The 18,455-nt window shown below is 36.0% G+C and overlaps 1 protein-coding gene across 3 annotated transcripts in view; it reads left to right on the forward strand.

Moving 5' to 3' along the window:
- Positions 1-18,195, forward strand: part of Tmem87b (transmembrane protein 87B) — a 60,565-nt gene extending 42,370 nt beyond the window's left edge. For 2 of the 3 annotated variants that reach the window (XM_074050260.1, XM_074050259.1), the window contains exons 15-19: positions 1,423-1,496; positions 7,360-7,430; positions 10,244-10,296; positions 13,032-13,062; positions 14,157-18,195. In XM_074050260.1, the coding sequence (XP_073906361.1) occupies positions 1,423-1,496; positions 7,360-7,430; positions 10,244-10,296; positions 13,032-13,062; positions 14,157-14,216 (289 nt within the window). In that variant the 3' untranslated portion in view covers positions 14,217-18,195. Of the gene's footprint in view, positions 1-1,422; positions 1,497-7,359; positions 7,431-10,243; positions 10,297-13,031; positions 13,063-13,091; positions 13,246-14,156 lie in introns of all 3 variants that reach the window. The other variant, XR_012439817.1, reaches the window with a different exon arrangement.
- The last annotated feature ends 260 nt before the right edge of the window (positions 18,196-18,455 follow it).

Here is an 18,455-nt window from a genome sequence, read left to right on the forward strand (position 1 = left end):
AGGGGAAGAAGGGTGAGGAAGACTATAAAGAGGTGGCATTTATATCTTTGAGACAGAGTAGACAGTGAAAGGTTGAGCTGGGAAAGAATGTATATTTTAAGGGTAGTGAAAAAACGTATCATGGTATACTTGGAAGTCAGTGACATAAGCAGTTTTATTAATGTCACAGGTTGAGTATCCTTTATTTAAAATGCTTGGTTTAGAAGTGTTTCAGATTTTGGATTTTTTTTCTTTTTTTTTTAATTTTATTTTATCATTTTTACATTTACTTACATGCATATACTTTATTTGGGCCACATCCCCCCCTGCCCCCAATTGTGGATCCCCCCCCCAATTTTGTAATATTTACATAGACTTTACTAATCTGAAATGTGAAGTGCTCTAAAATCTGAAACTTTTTGAGTTCTGACATGATGCTTAGTTTTAGATTTTTGAATTATGGATGCTCTACCTGTTGTTACTCATTGGGGAAAGATAGAGCTGAAAAAAAAATGGTGTGACCAAAGTGGTATCACACTTGAATGCCAAGTTCAGAAAGTTGTACTTTAGTCTGCTTATGGGAAGCCCTACCTTCCCTTGCCTCACCTTCTTCCATCAAAGAATTGCTGTTAAGTTTTTGCGTACCCTTCTAGGAAAAAGTGAAAAAGTATGTACCAAGCATATTTCAAAAATAGCAATGCATATATATACTGTCTCAACCTTCCTGTTGAAAACATGTCTCTTGATTTCATACATTGATACCCACAGTGTTTTTAAAGGCTGTGTGGTAGTCCATAACATGAGTGTGGCAGCTTATGTAAGCAGTCTCCAATTATTAAACACTTTGTGTCTGGATTTTTGCTGTTGTCAACAGTGTCTTCTGAATGCTGTCCAACATCTGCCTGGGCAAGCTTTTTTTAGTGTAATGTAAAGCACAGGCACCCTTACTTTAATACGTAGTGCCAAAAGACCTTCCTAGAAAGCTTGTCTCCATTGACACTCCAGCAGCAGTATTTTCTAGAGAAGTATATGTGATCTTATCACTAGAAGTGGCTCTGTCAGTGGATATTATTTTCACCTATCATATTAGCACCTTCTCTATCATGAGGGGAAAACTAAAATGTGGTGGGGAAGGAGGCAAACCTGCTCTGAGAAAGAATTTCAGCAGAAAGTTCTCTTCTTTGAAGGATACATATTACAGAATTGCTTCCTAGAAAGATTGTACCCACTTTGGCTTTTACCAACAAGATTTGAAAGCTACGTTTTCATAGTTCCTTCACAAGAATTCTAGCTAACCTGAAGGTAAAATAAGTTTTTATTATTTTCATGTATAAGAAACTTAAAATGTAGATTTTTTTATATATGATGACGGTTTTAGATATAAACTGAAAATTGAAATGGTTTAAACACAATAGTGAAACTACTCCTTGTTTTTTAATATAGATATGCCTTCATGCCCTTAATAGATGACTCTGATGATGAAGTTGAAGAATTCATGGTAACATCTGAAAATTTAAGTGAGTATGATATGTTTTCTGTTTTAAGTGACCACTGTACATATTGTAGCAGAAATATTAAACCTTTACCTCTGATACAAGGCCACTCATTTAAAATTTTTCCTATAAAATATTTTTATAGGAACCTTTAAGGTAGATACTAACAAAAAGCAAAATGAGTGATTAAATTTTTGAGGTTGTTAACGTGTTTGAGCTTTTGTTACTGTTTTGCTCTTAAAGTGTTGAAGCAGATAGGAGGTTTTGCACAAGAATGGTTCAGGATATGTGATACCTAGTGCCCAGAGTATGCTCATCTTCCTAGTGATGATGACTAAATTTCTGTGAGTGAGACAGAAATTCTTGCTTTTTGAGACGTATACACACCTATAATATCTTGGTAATGCCTAAAGCATTTCTAATGAACAGTTTTAGTAGTATTCTCATTTTTATTCTTTCTGTTAATTTTTACATCACATTTAATCATTTTGTTAATTTTACCATAATATTCTAAGTAAGCATTTGTTAAGGCAAAATTAGTATGTAAATTAGATGTTGAGGGCAATATTTCCTGTTCCATTTTGCCTTCCTCTTACTTTGGTTTCTCTTTTTAGTTTTATTCTTTTTCATAATTTGTTTTGGTACTCTCAGTTGTCTAAAATACCATAAAAATGTTATAGTGCACCCAGTCAGCAAAAATTGTAGCATAATCAGTGTGTCTCTGCATCTCCACTTTTTATACCTCTTATTTACTCCCAGCTGTAACTAGTTTTTTCATATTTTTCTGACCCTCCTATTAAGAAAGAAAATCTGAAAAGCTTCTTCACAGTAAGACATTAAAATTCAGTGCCTTAAGGATCTAGCTTCCAGTGATGGTAGAATGAATTTTCTTAAACAAGACTTCCTATTGATAGCTAATATAAATTCCATACAAGCTATTGGGAAAAATAGCTGTTTGGAGGCATGGGAGAGCAACAAAAAATATAGGCAGAAACTGGCAGCTATTTGACTCCTAAAAAAAGGGAACCACACCCTCCATAAGTTCCACAGCTAGGGTTTCTATCCTAAATGCACACATAGTCGATGTAATGGTGCCATGGATGAAGCTCAAGAAGATAGGTGCAAACTTACTAATGTAAAGAGTTTCAGGGTAGAAGTTGGGCTATAAGAATGCCTGGAAACTGAGGGGTGATATCCAGAAGAGAGAGAGCCACAATGGAGGAAACTCCAAAATGCATACAGTCTTCAGAATCTTAGCTGGTGTTTGAAATCAGCAGCACAAAGTGGGACTCCCCCATGATAAAACTGCAGCCATTAGTCTAAAGAGCAGGCAGAGATAATAGGGTAGATTTACCAAGATGCCATAATGTGTGCATACCTAATAAAGTTCTTTCAAATTTTATTTCATATGATTTGAAATCCCACAAACAAATTCGCAGTCATAGTTCACTATTTTACCATTCCTTTTTCAGTTATTAATAACGCAAGTAGACATATCAGTGATGATATATGAGTTGAACAAAGCTATCAAACTTAATTAACATTGAGCCATATATGTGGCCATAAAGTCTTTAAAATTTTTTAAAAGATTGCAGTCACACAGAATATTTGCATGTACTGTGATTACAGTGGAATTATATTAGACACTAATAGCAGTAAACATCTACAAAATAATCAAACATTTGGAAGCTAGTAGTATACTAAGTAATTCATGGATTAAAGAAATTAATTATAAGGCATATTAGAAAATATTTCATACTAAATGATAAAAATGCAGCATGTCACATCTTTCGAGGCTAGAACAGTGCTTGGGAATATTTACAGCTTTAGAAGCCTAGGGCCAGGCACAGTGACTAACGCCTGTAATTCCAGCCACCAGGGAGGCAGAAATCAGGAGGATCCTGGTTTGAGCACAGCCTAGGCAAAAAAGTTGGCAAGACCCGATCTCAACAAAAAACCCAGGTGTGGTGGTATGCACTGTAATTCTGGCTTTGGAGAATTGTGGTTCAGGATGGCTCAGGTAAAAAAGTAAGACCCTATCTGAAAAATAATTAAAGCAAAAAAGGTTGGAGGCATGACTCAATAAGGCCCTGAATTCCAACCCTAGTATCACCAATAAATAAATGAATAAATGCCTATAATCCCAAGGAAAAAAAGAAGCATGTAAAATCATTAATCTGCATATCCACCTGAAGAACTAGAAAAAGAGAAGTTAAACCCAGAATAATGAATTTAAAAAAAGGTAATTACGAAGCTAAGTGCCTGCATCAATGAAGTAGAAAATGGAAAATTAGAGAAAATCATCAATGCCAAGGGCAGGTTCTTTGAAAGCATTAGTAAAAATGAGTGTGCTGCTAAATAATCTAAACCAGAAATAAAAATAATAAGTGCAAGTATAGAAAGATTTCCAATGTTGGAACTAATAGGTCATTACTGCAGTAAAAAAGGAGCATATAAGGTAATATCATGAACAGCTGTATGGTAATAAATTGAGCAATTTGGATGAAGTAGACAAATTCCTTGAAAAAGATATAAATGAAAAAAACCTACTCTGTCCCAACACTCAGGAAGCTGAGGCAGGAGGGATCACAAGTTAGAGTACAGTGTGGGCTACATAGCTAGACTTTGTCTCACAACAACAAAAACCCGCCTTAGTCTCAATTCTAACCCTGTGCCACTACGTCTGAATAGTCCTGAATCTATTTATAAGATTCTAATTTAAAATCTTCCCATAGAGTGCCAGGTCCAAGCAGCTTCAGTCAATAGTTAATCTTTCTGTAACAAACTCTAAAACATAAGGGAGGTTCACATACTTCCCACCTTATTTTATAAATCAGCACCACTTAAATGCCCAGATCTAAGACATTAAAAAGGAAAAAAATACAAATGCCATTAATGAGTAGAAAAAAAATTCTTTAAAAAATATTAGTAAATGAAACCCTAGTAAAATATGGAAAGGCAGTCCAAGAGGACTTTATCCCAGGATTGCAAGCCTGTTTTTACAGCTTGAAACATTTGCAGTTGTTTTAACAGTACTCAACATTTGCAACTATTTTTGAAATAGTTTGATTTTTGAAAATCAAACTCAGGGTGGTTCATCATATTAAAGAAGAAAGAAAAATGACATGAGTATCTCAGTAGATGCATATTTTGAAAGGAAAACAACTCAGGAAATTATACAATGTTTTGAAAAAACTGTACAGGTAAAATCATACTTAATGGTGAAATAGTGAATGCTTTCCACCAAAGATTAGGGACAAAGTACATGAGTATCAACTCACCACTTTGTGCACCATCTGAGAAGTCCCAGCACTCAGACGCAAAAAAAATCTCAAAGAATGTAAAGATACACAGTATAGAAAGGAAGAGAAAAATCCTAAGGCATCTACAAAAGAAAAGTGTAGTAGAACTAGAAAGTGACTATAACAAAATCATAAGATGTGTGTTCAATATGTAGAAAACAGTTATTTTTCTATGTACTAACTGAAAACAATGGGAAAATGAAATTTAAAATATCTGTAATACCTTCAAAAATAAAATATCTAAGAGTAAGTTTAATGAAAAGTGTACAAGATCTCTGCAGTGAAGACTACAAAACAATGTAGAAAGAAATTTTAGGGTTAGTAAATGAAGAGACGTAACACATCTATGAATTAGAATAGTAGTTAGTGTTGTTTAAACTGTCAGTTCCCCAAACTGATAAGTAGATTCAGTACAATTCTAATTATTGCTGACCCCCCCAAAAATTATAGCTGACACACACATGTGTATATATACACATATATCACATGCATACACATACACAAAAGTTGGGCACCAGTGGCTCAAACCTGTAATTCTAGCTACTTGGGAGGCAGAGATTGGGAGGATCACAGTTTGAGGCCAACCTGGGCAAATAGTTTTCAAGACTCAGTCTCAACCAATAACTGGACACAATGGTGACACACACCTGTCATCCCAAACAAAAAGCTGAGAGCAGGAGGATCATGGTTCTAGGCTAGCCTGGGCAAAAAGTTTATAAGACCCCATCTCAACAGAGATGGGTGTGGTGGTGCACACTTGTCATTCCAGGTATGATGGGAAGCTTAACATAGGGTTGAGGTCCAGACCTGACTGGGTAAAAAGTGAGACTCTATCTCCAATATAACCAAATAAAAGAACTGGAGGTGTGGCTGAAGCAATAGAACACCTGCCCTGCAAGCACAAAGCCCTGAGTGCAAACCTCAGTACTGCTAAAATGGGTAAACTGACTCTAAAATGTATATAGAAAAGCAAAAGATTTAGAAGAGATTAAAAAACATTCTTTAGTTACAGTGTGGAATCTTGAAAATGTTATGATAAATGAAAGAAATCTTCACAAAAGACTACATGTTATGTGATTCCTCTGATATGATTGGTCTAGAATAGAAAAATCTAGAGAAACAGGTTTCTCTAGATTAGGAATTGTTGAGAGTTAGAGGAAGGACTGACTGCTAATGGGTACAGAGTGTCTTTTTGGGATAATGAAAATCTGAAATTAGGTAGTGGTGAAGATAGCACAACTCTGAATATCCTAAAATCTCCTGAATCATATACTTCTAGAGGGTTCATTTTATGATATGTGACTTAAATCTCAATAAACTACAGTTATGGACATACACTGATTTTAAGATACAAGATAGTGATTTCATTCACAGTAAAGACAGTGTGATACTGACATCCAGATAGAGAAATATACAACCGTAGCAAAGTAGAGTCCAAAAATAAATCCACATATTGTGTAGTTGGTTGATTTTTGGCAAAGGCACCAAGTTTATCTGAGGAAGGACTAATGTTTTCAAAAGATGGTGCTTAAACAACAGTTCAAACATGGAGAAAATTCACCTGGATTCCTAACAGACACTCACAATATTTAATTCAGGCTGCATCACAGACTAATTGTAAACTATTACTCTTCTAGAAGAAAATAGGAAAATATCTTCATAACCTTTGCCCGTGATTATGTGGAAAGAGCTAGAATTCCAAATGAGTTGGTCCAGTTTCAGGACCTAAGCTCTTGACCTCTGCGCTACTAAAATTCATACTCATGTACAAAGCCTTCGTACTTTTTCTTCCCTATCTTATTAATACCATAAGCACATTCCAACAATTTGTACGCCATTTATACATCAAGAAAGTAAAGAAAAGGTGGGGAGGGTTAGGTATGTGTTGCTGTGATGGGGATGGAACCCAGGGCTCTGTACATGCCAGGCAGATGCTCTTCCATTGAGCTACACCCTCAGCCCCAAATACGTGTTTTATTCTTGAATATGATATGGTAAATCTTGGTTGTTCTGACAAACACCTGTCAAAATCTGAGCCTGGAGGACATGGTTTTAAGGGAAATAAGTCAGGCATGCTCATGTGGTAGCTGACAATGTTGATCTGATAGACGTAGAGTAGAAGAGTGGTTACCAAGGCTCGGAGAGGAAATAGACAAAGTTGGTTAACAGGTACAAAATTACAGGAAAGTAGCTAGTGTTCTATAGCACAGTAGGGTGACTATAGTTAACAATTTTTTATGTATTTCAAAATAACTAGGAGAGAGGATGTTCCCAGCGCAAAGGAGTGGAAAATGTTTGAGGTGACACATATGCTCATTACTTCACTTGATCATAACACATTGCGTACAAGTATTGAAATACCACTGTACCTCTTGTATAGGTATAGTTATATATAAATTTAAAAATAATAACTTCTTTAATTCCCCTTTTCTGTATTTCCAAAAGGCATATTGAAGCCAGCACCCTGGCCAAAGTCACCATTATCAATTCTCCTTTAGAAAAAAGAACAGTTTTCCTTAATGGGTTATTAAATGTGAAATTATAAAGGAAATTGTTTTGTAATTTTATAATGTTTCTCATTGTAGCGGAAGGAATAAAATTAAGAGCCTCAAAAATGGTTTCCAATGGAACAGCTAAATCTACTTCTGATAATTTTGTAAGTACAGTGTTTTAAATAGAAGTCTATATGAGTATCATAATAATCAGTTGTCAGAACTAAAGTTTTTACTAAGTTTTTTTCCTGAGTTTTTAGTATAAAATGACTGTTGCCATGTAACAATACTAGTTCAGTTCCATAATTAAAATATTACTGTTATAGATTTTCATCTCTCAAGTGCTGTCCTTGGGCCAGCAGCACAAGCATCACCTGGAAGTTGTTAGAGGTGTAGAATCTCAGGCCTACCCGAGACCCACTAAAGCTAAATCTGCTTGCTTGCTTTTCTTCTTTTTTTTTTTGTGGCGGTATCGGGGTTTGAATTTAGAGCTCCGCACTTTGTAGGCAGGCTCGCTACTGCTCGAGCCTCACCTCTAGCCCTTTGTGCCCTGGTTAATTTTGATAGCAGGTCTCACTTTTTCTCCCGGCCAGCCTGGACCACAATCCTCCTGTTTATGCTTCCTGTAGTCTCTGGGATGACAGGTACACACCACCATACCCAGCTTTTTTTATTGAGATAAGGTCTTATGAACTTTTTTTGCTCAGGCTGGCCTACAGCTTTGATCCTCTTCATCTCAGCCTCCCTTGGAGTGGAATGCCAGGTGTCAGCCACTGAGCCTAGCTGTTGGATTGAGATGAGGTCTCACAAACTTTTTGCTCAGGTTGACCTAATAATCTTTGCCTCCTGAATAGCAAGGATTAGAAGCCTGAGTCACCGGAGCCTATCCCCAAATACACTTTCTAACAAGATTCCATAGGTGGTTCATATATGCACCAAGAATTAAGAAGCTTTGTTATAGTAAAAGGTTGTGTTAACTTTCCAGAGTTTAAAGTGATTTTTTAAGCCATTTCAAATAATGTTAGTTACCTGTTGGGAAAAGAACTTTATGTGTTAACTATTTAATTACCAAAATTGTAGAAAACTGAAGAAAAGGTGATACACAGGTCAGATACAAGTTTTTAAATATTTTATGCATATTATTTGGGTATAAAAGTGATGACTGTGAAACTAAAGCAAACTGGAAATGTCTATCATACAGTTTTTATACGCTGTGCCTTGTATTTATGCATGCCAAGGATAATACTATGCAAAAATTTATAGGTTCTGAACCTATATGTGTATAGGTTCTGATAGGACAGATAATTCTTGGTAATAATTTCTGTAGTTCTGTATTCTATGAGTAGTTTCAAGGTAATTTAACTAAACTTGAAAAAAAAAAAAAAAGATTGCAGCTTCAGTTTCCTGCTGTCAGAGCTGCAGGTTGAGCATCCCTAATTTAAAAATAGAGATTTGGAGCTTCTTAAACACCAATATGATACCATAAGTAGACAATTCCACAGCACAAAGCTGTTCTGTGCACAACATGCTTAGAGATGCTATATAAGATTACCTTCAGGCTGTGCGTATAAAGTGTATGAAACATAAATGATTTTGTGTTTAGACTTGGGTCTCATCCCAAAACTATCACATCATTATATATGATATATATATGCAGATATTCCAAAATCTGAAAACATCTGAAATCTAAAACACTTCTTGTCCTAAGCAGTTTGGATAAGGGATACTCAAGCTGTGTAACAATTTTCAATTTATTAGCTATTTCCCTCTTACTTTAGTGATACATCTCAGTTTATGTTAAAGCTGAATATTTGCAAACATGTCAAGGGAATAATTTTTGACTTTTTAAAAGTCAAAAAAACTACACTTGTAAGTCAGCTCTTGGTCAGAGGCCTCATCTCTCATTGACTTGTTTTTATCTGGAACCCACTCAGAGAAAGGGGTTCCGATGAATACCCAGCTCGGTTGCTGTGTCTCTCTAGATAAGCAAAGTACAATTAGTACTACAAGTAGAGCATCCATATAGCCAGATAAACAGTAAAGAAAAATTTTGATTTGTTTTACACTAGAAACCAAAATATCCAGTATACCTTTTATTTTTCTTGAATAACTATAAGCAAGTTTCTGTTAAAAAAAAAATATATAGATAACCCAGTTGACCTGCTTTTCTTTTCTTGTCTCTTATAGTAATACACAAACAAGTAAGACTTTGCAGAAATTGGAATGTTTGTCCCATCATCCCTTTCTGTTGAAAAATTGTAAATTGATCATATATGAACTTGAAAAAGCCAGGTGCGGCGGCTCACATCTGTAATCCCAGCTACTCAGGAGGCAGAGATAGGGAGGATTATAGTTCGAGGCCAGCCTATCAACAAACAAGCCACGTGTGATAGTGCACATCTGTTATCCAAGCTACTGGGGAGGTGTAGGTAGGAGGATAGCAGTCTAAGGCTGGTCCTGGGCAAAAGTGCAAGACTCTACTTTTAAAAAAATAGATAAATAAAATAAGCAAAAAGGGTTGGAGGCATGGTTTAAGTGGCAGAGCATTTGCTTAGCAACACTAGGCCCTAAGTTTAAACCCCAGTACCGCCAAAAACAAACAAAAGTTTGAACAAAAGTTTGAAGTAGGAGGCATAACAAGTGTAGAGAAACAAAAAATGAACATAAATTAATGTTCTTGCTATTTTCTATCTTACATATTAACTGTGTGTTTTTACTATGGTTTCTCAGAACAAAAACAATAACACCTATGCACTTAGCTAATGCCAAGAAATAACAAAAATCTGAAATTTATTTTTTATCTGGCTTTAAAAACACTGGTATATTTCTGTGTGTCATATATTCCAACTTCCTTGGACTTAGGTAGCAACTGAATGTCATGCATTTGAATTGAAATACTTAAGTTTTGCATTCTTCTAAAAATTCTGTTTTCAGGTGATATTAAGCAAACGCTAAATATAAATATTTCTTTCTACAGGATGAAGATTTGAAGTGGGTGGAAGAAAACATTCCCTCTTCATTCACAGACGTGTAAATGTCCTCTTTTAAATATAAACTTTAGGCCATAGTTTCAAGGGATAGTTCTCATACTTTGCTGTGTGTTTTTCAAGCCTCACAGACCCTGTGTTTCTATAGGCCCACATCACCAGTGAATGGCTAATTTACATCTTACAGGGCCACAAGAAAACAAAACCCTGGGTTAGTCTTTCTCTTCCCTTTTCACTATACACCAGTGATTTTAATACTCATGGTCTGTCACAAATTCTAGCTCTACTCTACAGTTACCTGCTCTGCAATTATCAGGATTATTTATTTTGTTTTAATTTTCTATGAGGGAAAGGTTCAAATGTGAAACTTTAAAAAACACATACAAATACAATGCCATATATTGCATGGAAACTGCTGGAAGATCATAGAGTTCACAAGAATCACCTCTGGAAACTTTGAGTTGTTCATGTTCTTCTCTGTCTGTGTCCTATTCAAAACAAGAATTTCAGATAGCTGTTTCTGCAGTAAAGATAGACAGAATGGTAACATCTTCACACTTCCTGCTTCCATCTGGCTTCTACTTAGAAGTTTCTATCTAGTATGACATTCCTTTTGCTTGAGGAATTTCCTTCATTTTTCTTCTTCTGCAGGTATACTGAAAATGAGTCTACCAAATTTTTATTTGTCTGAAAGAGTCTTTGTTTCACTTTTTTTTTGAAAGGCATTTTCACTGGGTATAGAAATCTTGGTTGACAGTTTTTTTTTCCAGTTTTGGAAAGAAGCCCAACTCCTTCTTTCCTCTTGGTGGTTCTAGATTTTGAGCTCAGCCTTGCGCTTACTAGGCAGGTGCTCTACCACTTGAGCCACTCCACTGCCCTTTTTTGTGTTGAGTAGGTAGGGTTTTGCACACTATTTGCTCAGGCTGGCCTCCAACTAAGATCCTCCTGAGCTTTGCCTCCCAAGTAGCTAGGATTAGAGGTGTGTGCCACCAGTGCCTGGCTGCTTTATTTCTTTGTTCCTCTATAGGTTTTGTAGGTTTGGTTTTATGTGGTGGTTTTACTTTTGCTAGCTTCAAGATTTTATCTTTAGATTTAATCATTATGAATATGATTTTAGAGGGATGTGGGTGTGTGTGTGCATGCATGTATATACATTTTTTTTCCTTTCTCTTGACTGCCTAGAAATGGAATTGCTGGATCATGTGATAACTCTATTTTTTAACATTTCGAGGAAATACTAAGCTGTTTTCCAAAGCAGCTGCACTATTTTACATTCCTGTCAATAATAAGTGAGGGTTCCACTTTCTCCATTTCATTGCCAATATTTGTTACTGTCCACCTTTTTATGCTGCCCCTTTCAGTGGCTCTGCAGAGTTACCTTCCTGTGCTTTTCAGTCACTGAAATTTGAACTGTCCTGGTTGAGGGACTGGTATTAAATTGTGCTATCTCAAATTCATGCATATCAGTTGTATGCAAGATAGGAACTGAAACGCATAATGCAATATTATACTTTTATCAGGTCTTTCTTTAGTATTTCTTGTATAAATTATTATAGTATAAGTTTGCTAACAACAAATCCTCTCAGTTTTACTAATATGAAAATATATTTATTTTGTCTTCCTTTTTAAAGGATAGTTTTGATAGTCTTCACCTTTCAATGTCCTTCATAAATTTCATGTTAAAACTTTGGCACATACTTTTCCTTCAGGCTCTCCTCAAAGCTCTGTTGCCCACTGGGACTAGGTTAAGCTTACTGAAAACTTTTGTATGTGTGTCTTTACTATTTATCCATATTATCTTTCTTGAACAGAGGCACATCGTGTGCCTCTCTCGTAGACATTCAGGTGGTGATAATAATGACATGGAGCTTAAGCAAATGCTTGAGTCTACAAATCCCATCTCCCGTGTGTTTACTCATCCCTCCTAAGTTCTCATGGAAAGCACCATAGATGTAGGCACTCAAACCTGCATTTTCTAATTAAATGGCAGATATTTATCTCATTATTCAGAGTAAAAAAAATAGGAAGAGATTAAAAATAAATGTGTAGTTGGATCTCATTTGTCTGGAATTATTCATTTGTATATTTTAATCTTTGATGTTCCTCTAACATTAGGCTCTAGGATTACTGAACTTCAACTATTCTTGTTTCCATTTTGAAAGTAAGGTTATTGAAATATTTTAATTAACTCTGAGCTTTTTTTTTTAAAGGAACACATGTTCTAGAAGATGGCACACATCCTAACTCTTTTACTCAATAAATTTTTCTAATGAGTACATTCATTTAATCAGATCAAAAAGTAGAATGTTGCTAATATCCTAAAACCCCCACTTGTTTCCCTCCCAAATTAGAAGCCCACTGTATTAAAGGTCCTGCTGACACATTTACAGCTGTAGATTCTGTTTTTTTAAAAAAAATTATCATGGGACTTAGATTTGAACTTAGGACTTCATGCTTACAAAGAAGATACTCTACTGCTTGAGCCACATCTCCCCATTTAAAAAACTTTATCCCTCAACAGTTTATCCATTTTATAGGTGTATAGACTTTAGTTATACAAATATACCAAAATTTACTCATTTGAGTTGTTTTGGGCTGTTGAGAACAGTGTGGCCTTGAAAATTCTCCACATCTATTAGTAAGAGCCTCAACGTTCCCTTCTCTCAGCTGTGTACATCCTGCAGTGAGAATGAGTGGGCCATAGGATATTCCTACATGCAATCTTTGTATATTCACTGCTGTTGATTTTAAAATACTGTCACTTTTGTTTTCTTTTAGAGCTCTTCCAGTGTTAGTAGATTCAGATGAGGTAAAGCATATTTTTGCTTATTTCCTTAGAGATGGTACTTTGATTTTCACAAAGTAGAAATGTATTTCAGAAAGAAATTCTGAAAGTTGCCTTGTAAAGTGATCATCAGTTGAGCAGATGAAAGGATGCTATGCATTTGTGGTACAGTGAAAAGAATTTGTGAGTAAAGTACTCATTTCAAACGTAAGTAAGATAAATGCTTGTTAGTGTAGAAGGATTATTTGTTGAGATTTTTATTGTGACTTTCTAAGATCTTGTATGTAGGACAACAGTTTAGAATATTTTAAGATGGCAGTTTATTTAAATTAGACTCTGATACTCATAGATATTTTATTGGGGCAGTAAATAAAGGGTCATCCTCCCTCCCCATTTTCATTTACTAAGCAGGAAATTTGGACATAGGATGTGGATTTAAGAAAGCTTTGGGGAGAAAATATTATGTGTCAAGTGGACATTGAAGGGTGGCCCAAGGCAGGAAATCTAAAAAAGAATAAATACATGGAACACTAGTTGATACAACGGAAGAGTGGAGAGCAGTTAGTGGGAGGTGGGTAGTCATGTGTGTGGTGACTGTGGAATATGAGAGGAGCTGGAGCTGTGTTTGTAAACACTAAGGGAAAGGGGTTTTGCATCAGTGCATTGATTTGACCACAAGAGTGGGAAGGTTTGAGAAAACTGCTACAGAATTCAGGATTTATACATTGTAAAAATCCCTTTATAGAATTACTTATAAAGGAGCACTTGATAAATACTGATTTACAATTTTAAAAACTCATTAATTCAGTAAGATGAGACAGAAATCTACAGGAACTGTACTTGAGAGGTAGGTCCATTTTAGTTTTGCTGAGCCTGTCACTGGAGAATCTGAACTTGCCATATTTCTAGGTAGCAGAAAGTTGAAGTTTTCTGACCTCTTGACATATAGTTGACTGTACATTAATAGACAGTGTGGGTTAAATGGTTTTTATTTTCTACATCTGCTATTGAAAAAGATTAAATTGTGATCTTTATAAGAAAATTTTTGTTGAAAATTTTGTTAGGGTTCTGAAAGTAGCACCACCATTTTGACACATATCTTGTTTCCTTCTTTTCAGGAAATTATGACCAGATCTGAAATGGCTGAAAAAATGTTCTCTTCAGAAAAGATAATGTGATTGGAATCTGTGTAGATGAACTCAAGTTGATGGTAGAAGACTTTCAAAGAAAAGACTGGAAAGGCTTTGTTGCGATGCAGCATCAGTTCTTACTTATCGTGGACCTCTGTGCATTAAAAGGAAGAGCTCAGCTGGTGGTAGAGTTTTGCAACTTTTAAATGTCAGCTTCATTGCCACTAAATTGCCTGACGTGGGAAGTAATCTGACAAAGGTATTATGGTAAGGACATACGCGTAACTGCCTGCTGGTTGACAGGCATTTGATAGGCAAGCATGTGGATTTGGATTCTCTAGAAAATACAAGAATTTCAGATTTAAAAAAATGATATAAACACTCCTTTTTCACTCACCTTTGAGGTAGTGTGATTCTTCTGAAGCATAGTGTATCAATGTCTCCATCTTCTGGATTTATAGTTATTAGATGTAGTGATGATTTTCCTTGATTTTTGTACTAAAGTAATTTAATGTTGGAATATAGGCATATTTATGCATATTTATGTTTCATTACGTCTTTTTTTTTTCTTTTTTTTTGGTTTGCACAGAGCTCTTTATAAATATCACTGTGTGCATCAAATCATGGAGTTAGGTCTTCTCTGAGCTCAGGAGAATATAAGTGCCCAAGGAGAGAAGTCTTGGGTCACTTCCAAAGATTTGCTCTGCCATTGTTCCCTCCCTCAGGCCTTGTGTGCACATGCTGCTGCTCAATCTGTTGGGGCAGGTTGTGGATTCCTGGCCACATGGCTCTCCGAAAGCACTCTCCTACCCAAGCAAACTGGGAGACCCATTCCTGGGTAACCTGGTGGGAACTAGAACTGTATCATTCATATAACCTTTGCATTTTCCTTCCATAATAAAACGTGTATTTAACTGCAAAGGATATTACAGTTAACTTGTAACCAGTTTATTAACCTTCAGCCATGTTTTACATCTTATTTTGTTATGATGAGTATAATATGTGATTTGGAATTGTCTTAATATTGTTTTTAAAAATACAGAATGTTCTAAATTTATAAGGCAGTCGAATGTAGTATGATGAAAATGTGAATGTTTTGCTTTCATGACCAAAGATACAGGGCTAGCAGATGTTTAGAATGGCAGTGAAAGAGAATCTTGTATGTCTTTTCTCTAAATGAGTTCTAACCTTGTGAATTGAGAATGACTTCAGAGAATTTGGAGAAAGCATGAAAATCCTAATCAAGTGAACACTTAAAATATAACCTAATTGTTTTCACTGTGAAGTCGCAAAACAAAATTTTTTCTTTTTCTTTCAAAAGCCTACTTTCTGATTTTTTTGGTGGTGGTTAGTACTGGGGTTTTGAACTCAGGGCCTTGTGCTGCTAGGCAAATGCTCTACTTAAGCCACACCTCCAACCCTTTTTGCTTTAGGTATTTTTCAGGTAGGCTCTCACTTTTTGTTGGGGCTGGCCTCATACTGTGATCCTTCTACCTAAGTCCTTCCTTATAGCTGGAATCACAAGTGCAAGATGGGGTCTTGCTAACTTTTTGCCAAGGCTGGCCTTAAACTACAATCCCCCCATGTTTCTGCCTCCCAAGTAGCTGGGATTACAGGCATGAGCCACCATGTCTGGAATATTTCTTGTTTACTTGTTCTATATGGGTTAGTAAAGAAGAGTTGTTTCTAGTGGTAATGTCTTTTTGAAAGATTCCTGCAGCTGTGTTTTCACCAGTGAACATTTGGAAAGTGAACAGTGTTAGTAAACACCACAGAGAAAGGCATGGTTCTCAAGATGCTTTTGGACTTTCTTACTGGGAGAATGTCTAATGTAACAGTCAGGGGTTCCATTCCTTGCTTTACGTCCTGCCACAGTGGCGGGCTCTCACCTGCTACTTTCCTAGCTTGTTTGTCTACTCTGGTTTTGACATAATCTTTTAACCTGTTGTTTCAGGACTGGAGGTGACCACAGCCCTGGGTTCTTTTGTTTGTTTTTCTTGTTTCATTTTATTTTTTTTTTGACACTGAATCTCGCTATGTAGCTCAGACTGGCCTCAAACTCATGATCCTTCTGCCTTTGCCTCCCTAGTGCTGGGATTACAGATGTGTGCCACCAAGCCTGGCTTGATGTTTTTATCTAATACCCTACCCCATAGTTTGAGACACAGTTCTAGTTGAATTTTGTTTTTATATATTTTAATTTTTTTATTATATTGTTGTTGTGCTGGGGGGGTGCATTGTGACATTCACAAAAGTGCTTACAATATATCTTAGTTAAATTCACCCCCTCTGTCACTGTCCTTTATCCCTCCTTCTCCCATTCTTAAAATAGGTTCAACAGATCTCATTTTTCCATTTTCACACATGAGTACATATTTCTACCATATTCTCCGTCTTACACCCTTTCCTTATATCCTCCCCCTTCCCACTGACCCCAAACCCCAAATAGGACCTGTTTTACCTTCCTGTCCTCTGTTTTTCAAAAAAGACATTTTTGTTTGTTTAAGATATCTATACAGGGAGTTTCATTATGACATTTCCATATATATCGTGTTATAACCTGAATTGGTTCATTCCTTCCACTTTTCTCCTAGTTGAATTTTGAAATGGAGAATCCTGGGCTTGCAGCCAGTGGGTGCTGCACACCCACTCTAAATAGTAGAGTCTCTACTATTAGGCTCTACTCTAAATAGTAGAGTCCAAGTGGGGAGTTGATGGTCAGTATAATAAACGAAACTGCCTCTGACATAACCTCAGTAGTGTTGATAAAACACTTCTTCCTACAGCTAGAAAGAAGCATATGTAGCATACCTATGGGCTAAAATGGAAACATTCTTCTCCATCCAAAGAAAGCAGAGTTTCCTGTATAACTTCCTCTGAAACAAGGGCATGTGTGGTATCTGTCACTTTCATTGATAATTGTATCATCTGTTGATGTTTGATCTGAATCAAGTATTTCTAGAAGGGCCTGCTTAGCCCTTTCAGGGGCAACCTGGCACCATCGCTGTAGTTCCCAGCTGAAGACAGTAGGGAGGGTTTCCACCCAAGCCTGCTGCACAGCTCCTCTCTAGACTACACAGAGTCTCCAGACTGTTACCTGGACCTTCCAGGTGTTCAGATCAGCTTACATTTAGGGTGCCATCAGGATGGATCTACCTATTAATGAAGGAGTCTGAAGACACGGTCTAGTTTTATGTGTTTCTGAGCATATGTTCAAGAGTTCTTGTTCTACAACTCATGTTAGACTTAAATGATGTATGAAGTTCGCTTAAGAGGAAATTTTTATGATTTGAATTAAATTAATATTTTAGTGTTTAAATAACTGCTTTATAGGGTTAGTCCATTTAGTTCATTTCAATAAATAAAAAGAGGTGACTATTTTAAGCCTGAGAGATAATAGGCTGTCCATACTGTTCGTGTAAAGAAAATGATTTTTAAATCTTCCATATCCTGTGGAGTGTTCACCTTTCTCCTCTGTATTATAGTACATTATGTTTGCACTACTATAATGTCGAGTGAAAGTATAAAAATGTTCATACAAAATTAATTTTTGTATCCTCTTTTTGAAAGAGTCATTTGAGTCTGTTGCCCTGGCTGTCCATGACTGCAGTTGAGAGACACTGTGTGAGATTCATGTCTCCCGTCCTGGTACTTGCATCTGTGTTTGATCAGCAGCATGCAATGAGCAATACAAAACACTACGCCTTATATCAATAAGAAAGAAGTTTAACATATTGTTAAAGTTCTAAACATATGAAATGTATGTAGGTTTTTAAGGAGGTGTACATTATAATATAGGAATAAGCAGTACATTAATAAACCAGTTTAGGACTAGGAAAATAACTTATTTGGGGAGAAAGTTTAGGGGTTAAAAAGTTATATTTTTATTTAAAAGGGTTAAATTATTGTATAATTTGGAAGACGCTTCTTTGAACATCAGACATAACAATTTGAAGGATTTTTTGTTTGAAATTTTGATATATTTTGTGCCTTAATATTTGGTCTTGTAATAAAATGCTTTCTGAAATTTTGGATGACTGATTCTTGATAATATTAATTAGTGCAATTCTTTGCAAATCTGCAGGAAATAGACTCCAGAAGATGATAGGACATGTGAAAGTCTTCAAAGAGGAGGTACAGCTAATTAAACTTAGAAAAGTGGGGTTGGGTGTGTTGGTCCATACCTGTAATCCCCATACTTTGGAGGCTGAGACAGAAGAATCACAAGTTCAAAGCCAGCCTGACCTAAATAGTGACGCCTTCTCAAAAAGCAAAAGCAAAACAACC

Source organism: Castor canadensis, chromosome 12 (genome assembly GCF_047511655.1).
Source record: "Castor canadensis chromosome 12, mCasCan1.hap1v2, whole genome shotgun sequence".
NCBI classification, from domain to species: domain Eukaryota; kingdom Metazoa; phylum Chordata; class Mammalia; order Rodentia; family Castoridae; genus Castor; species Castor canadensis.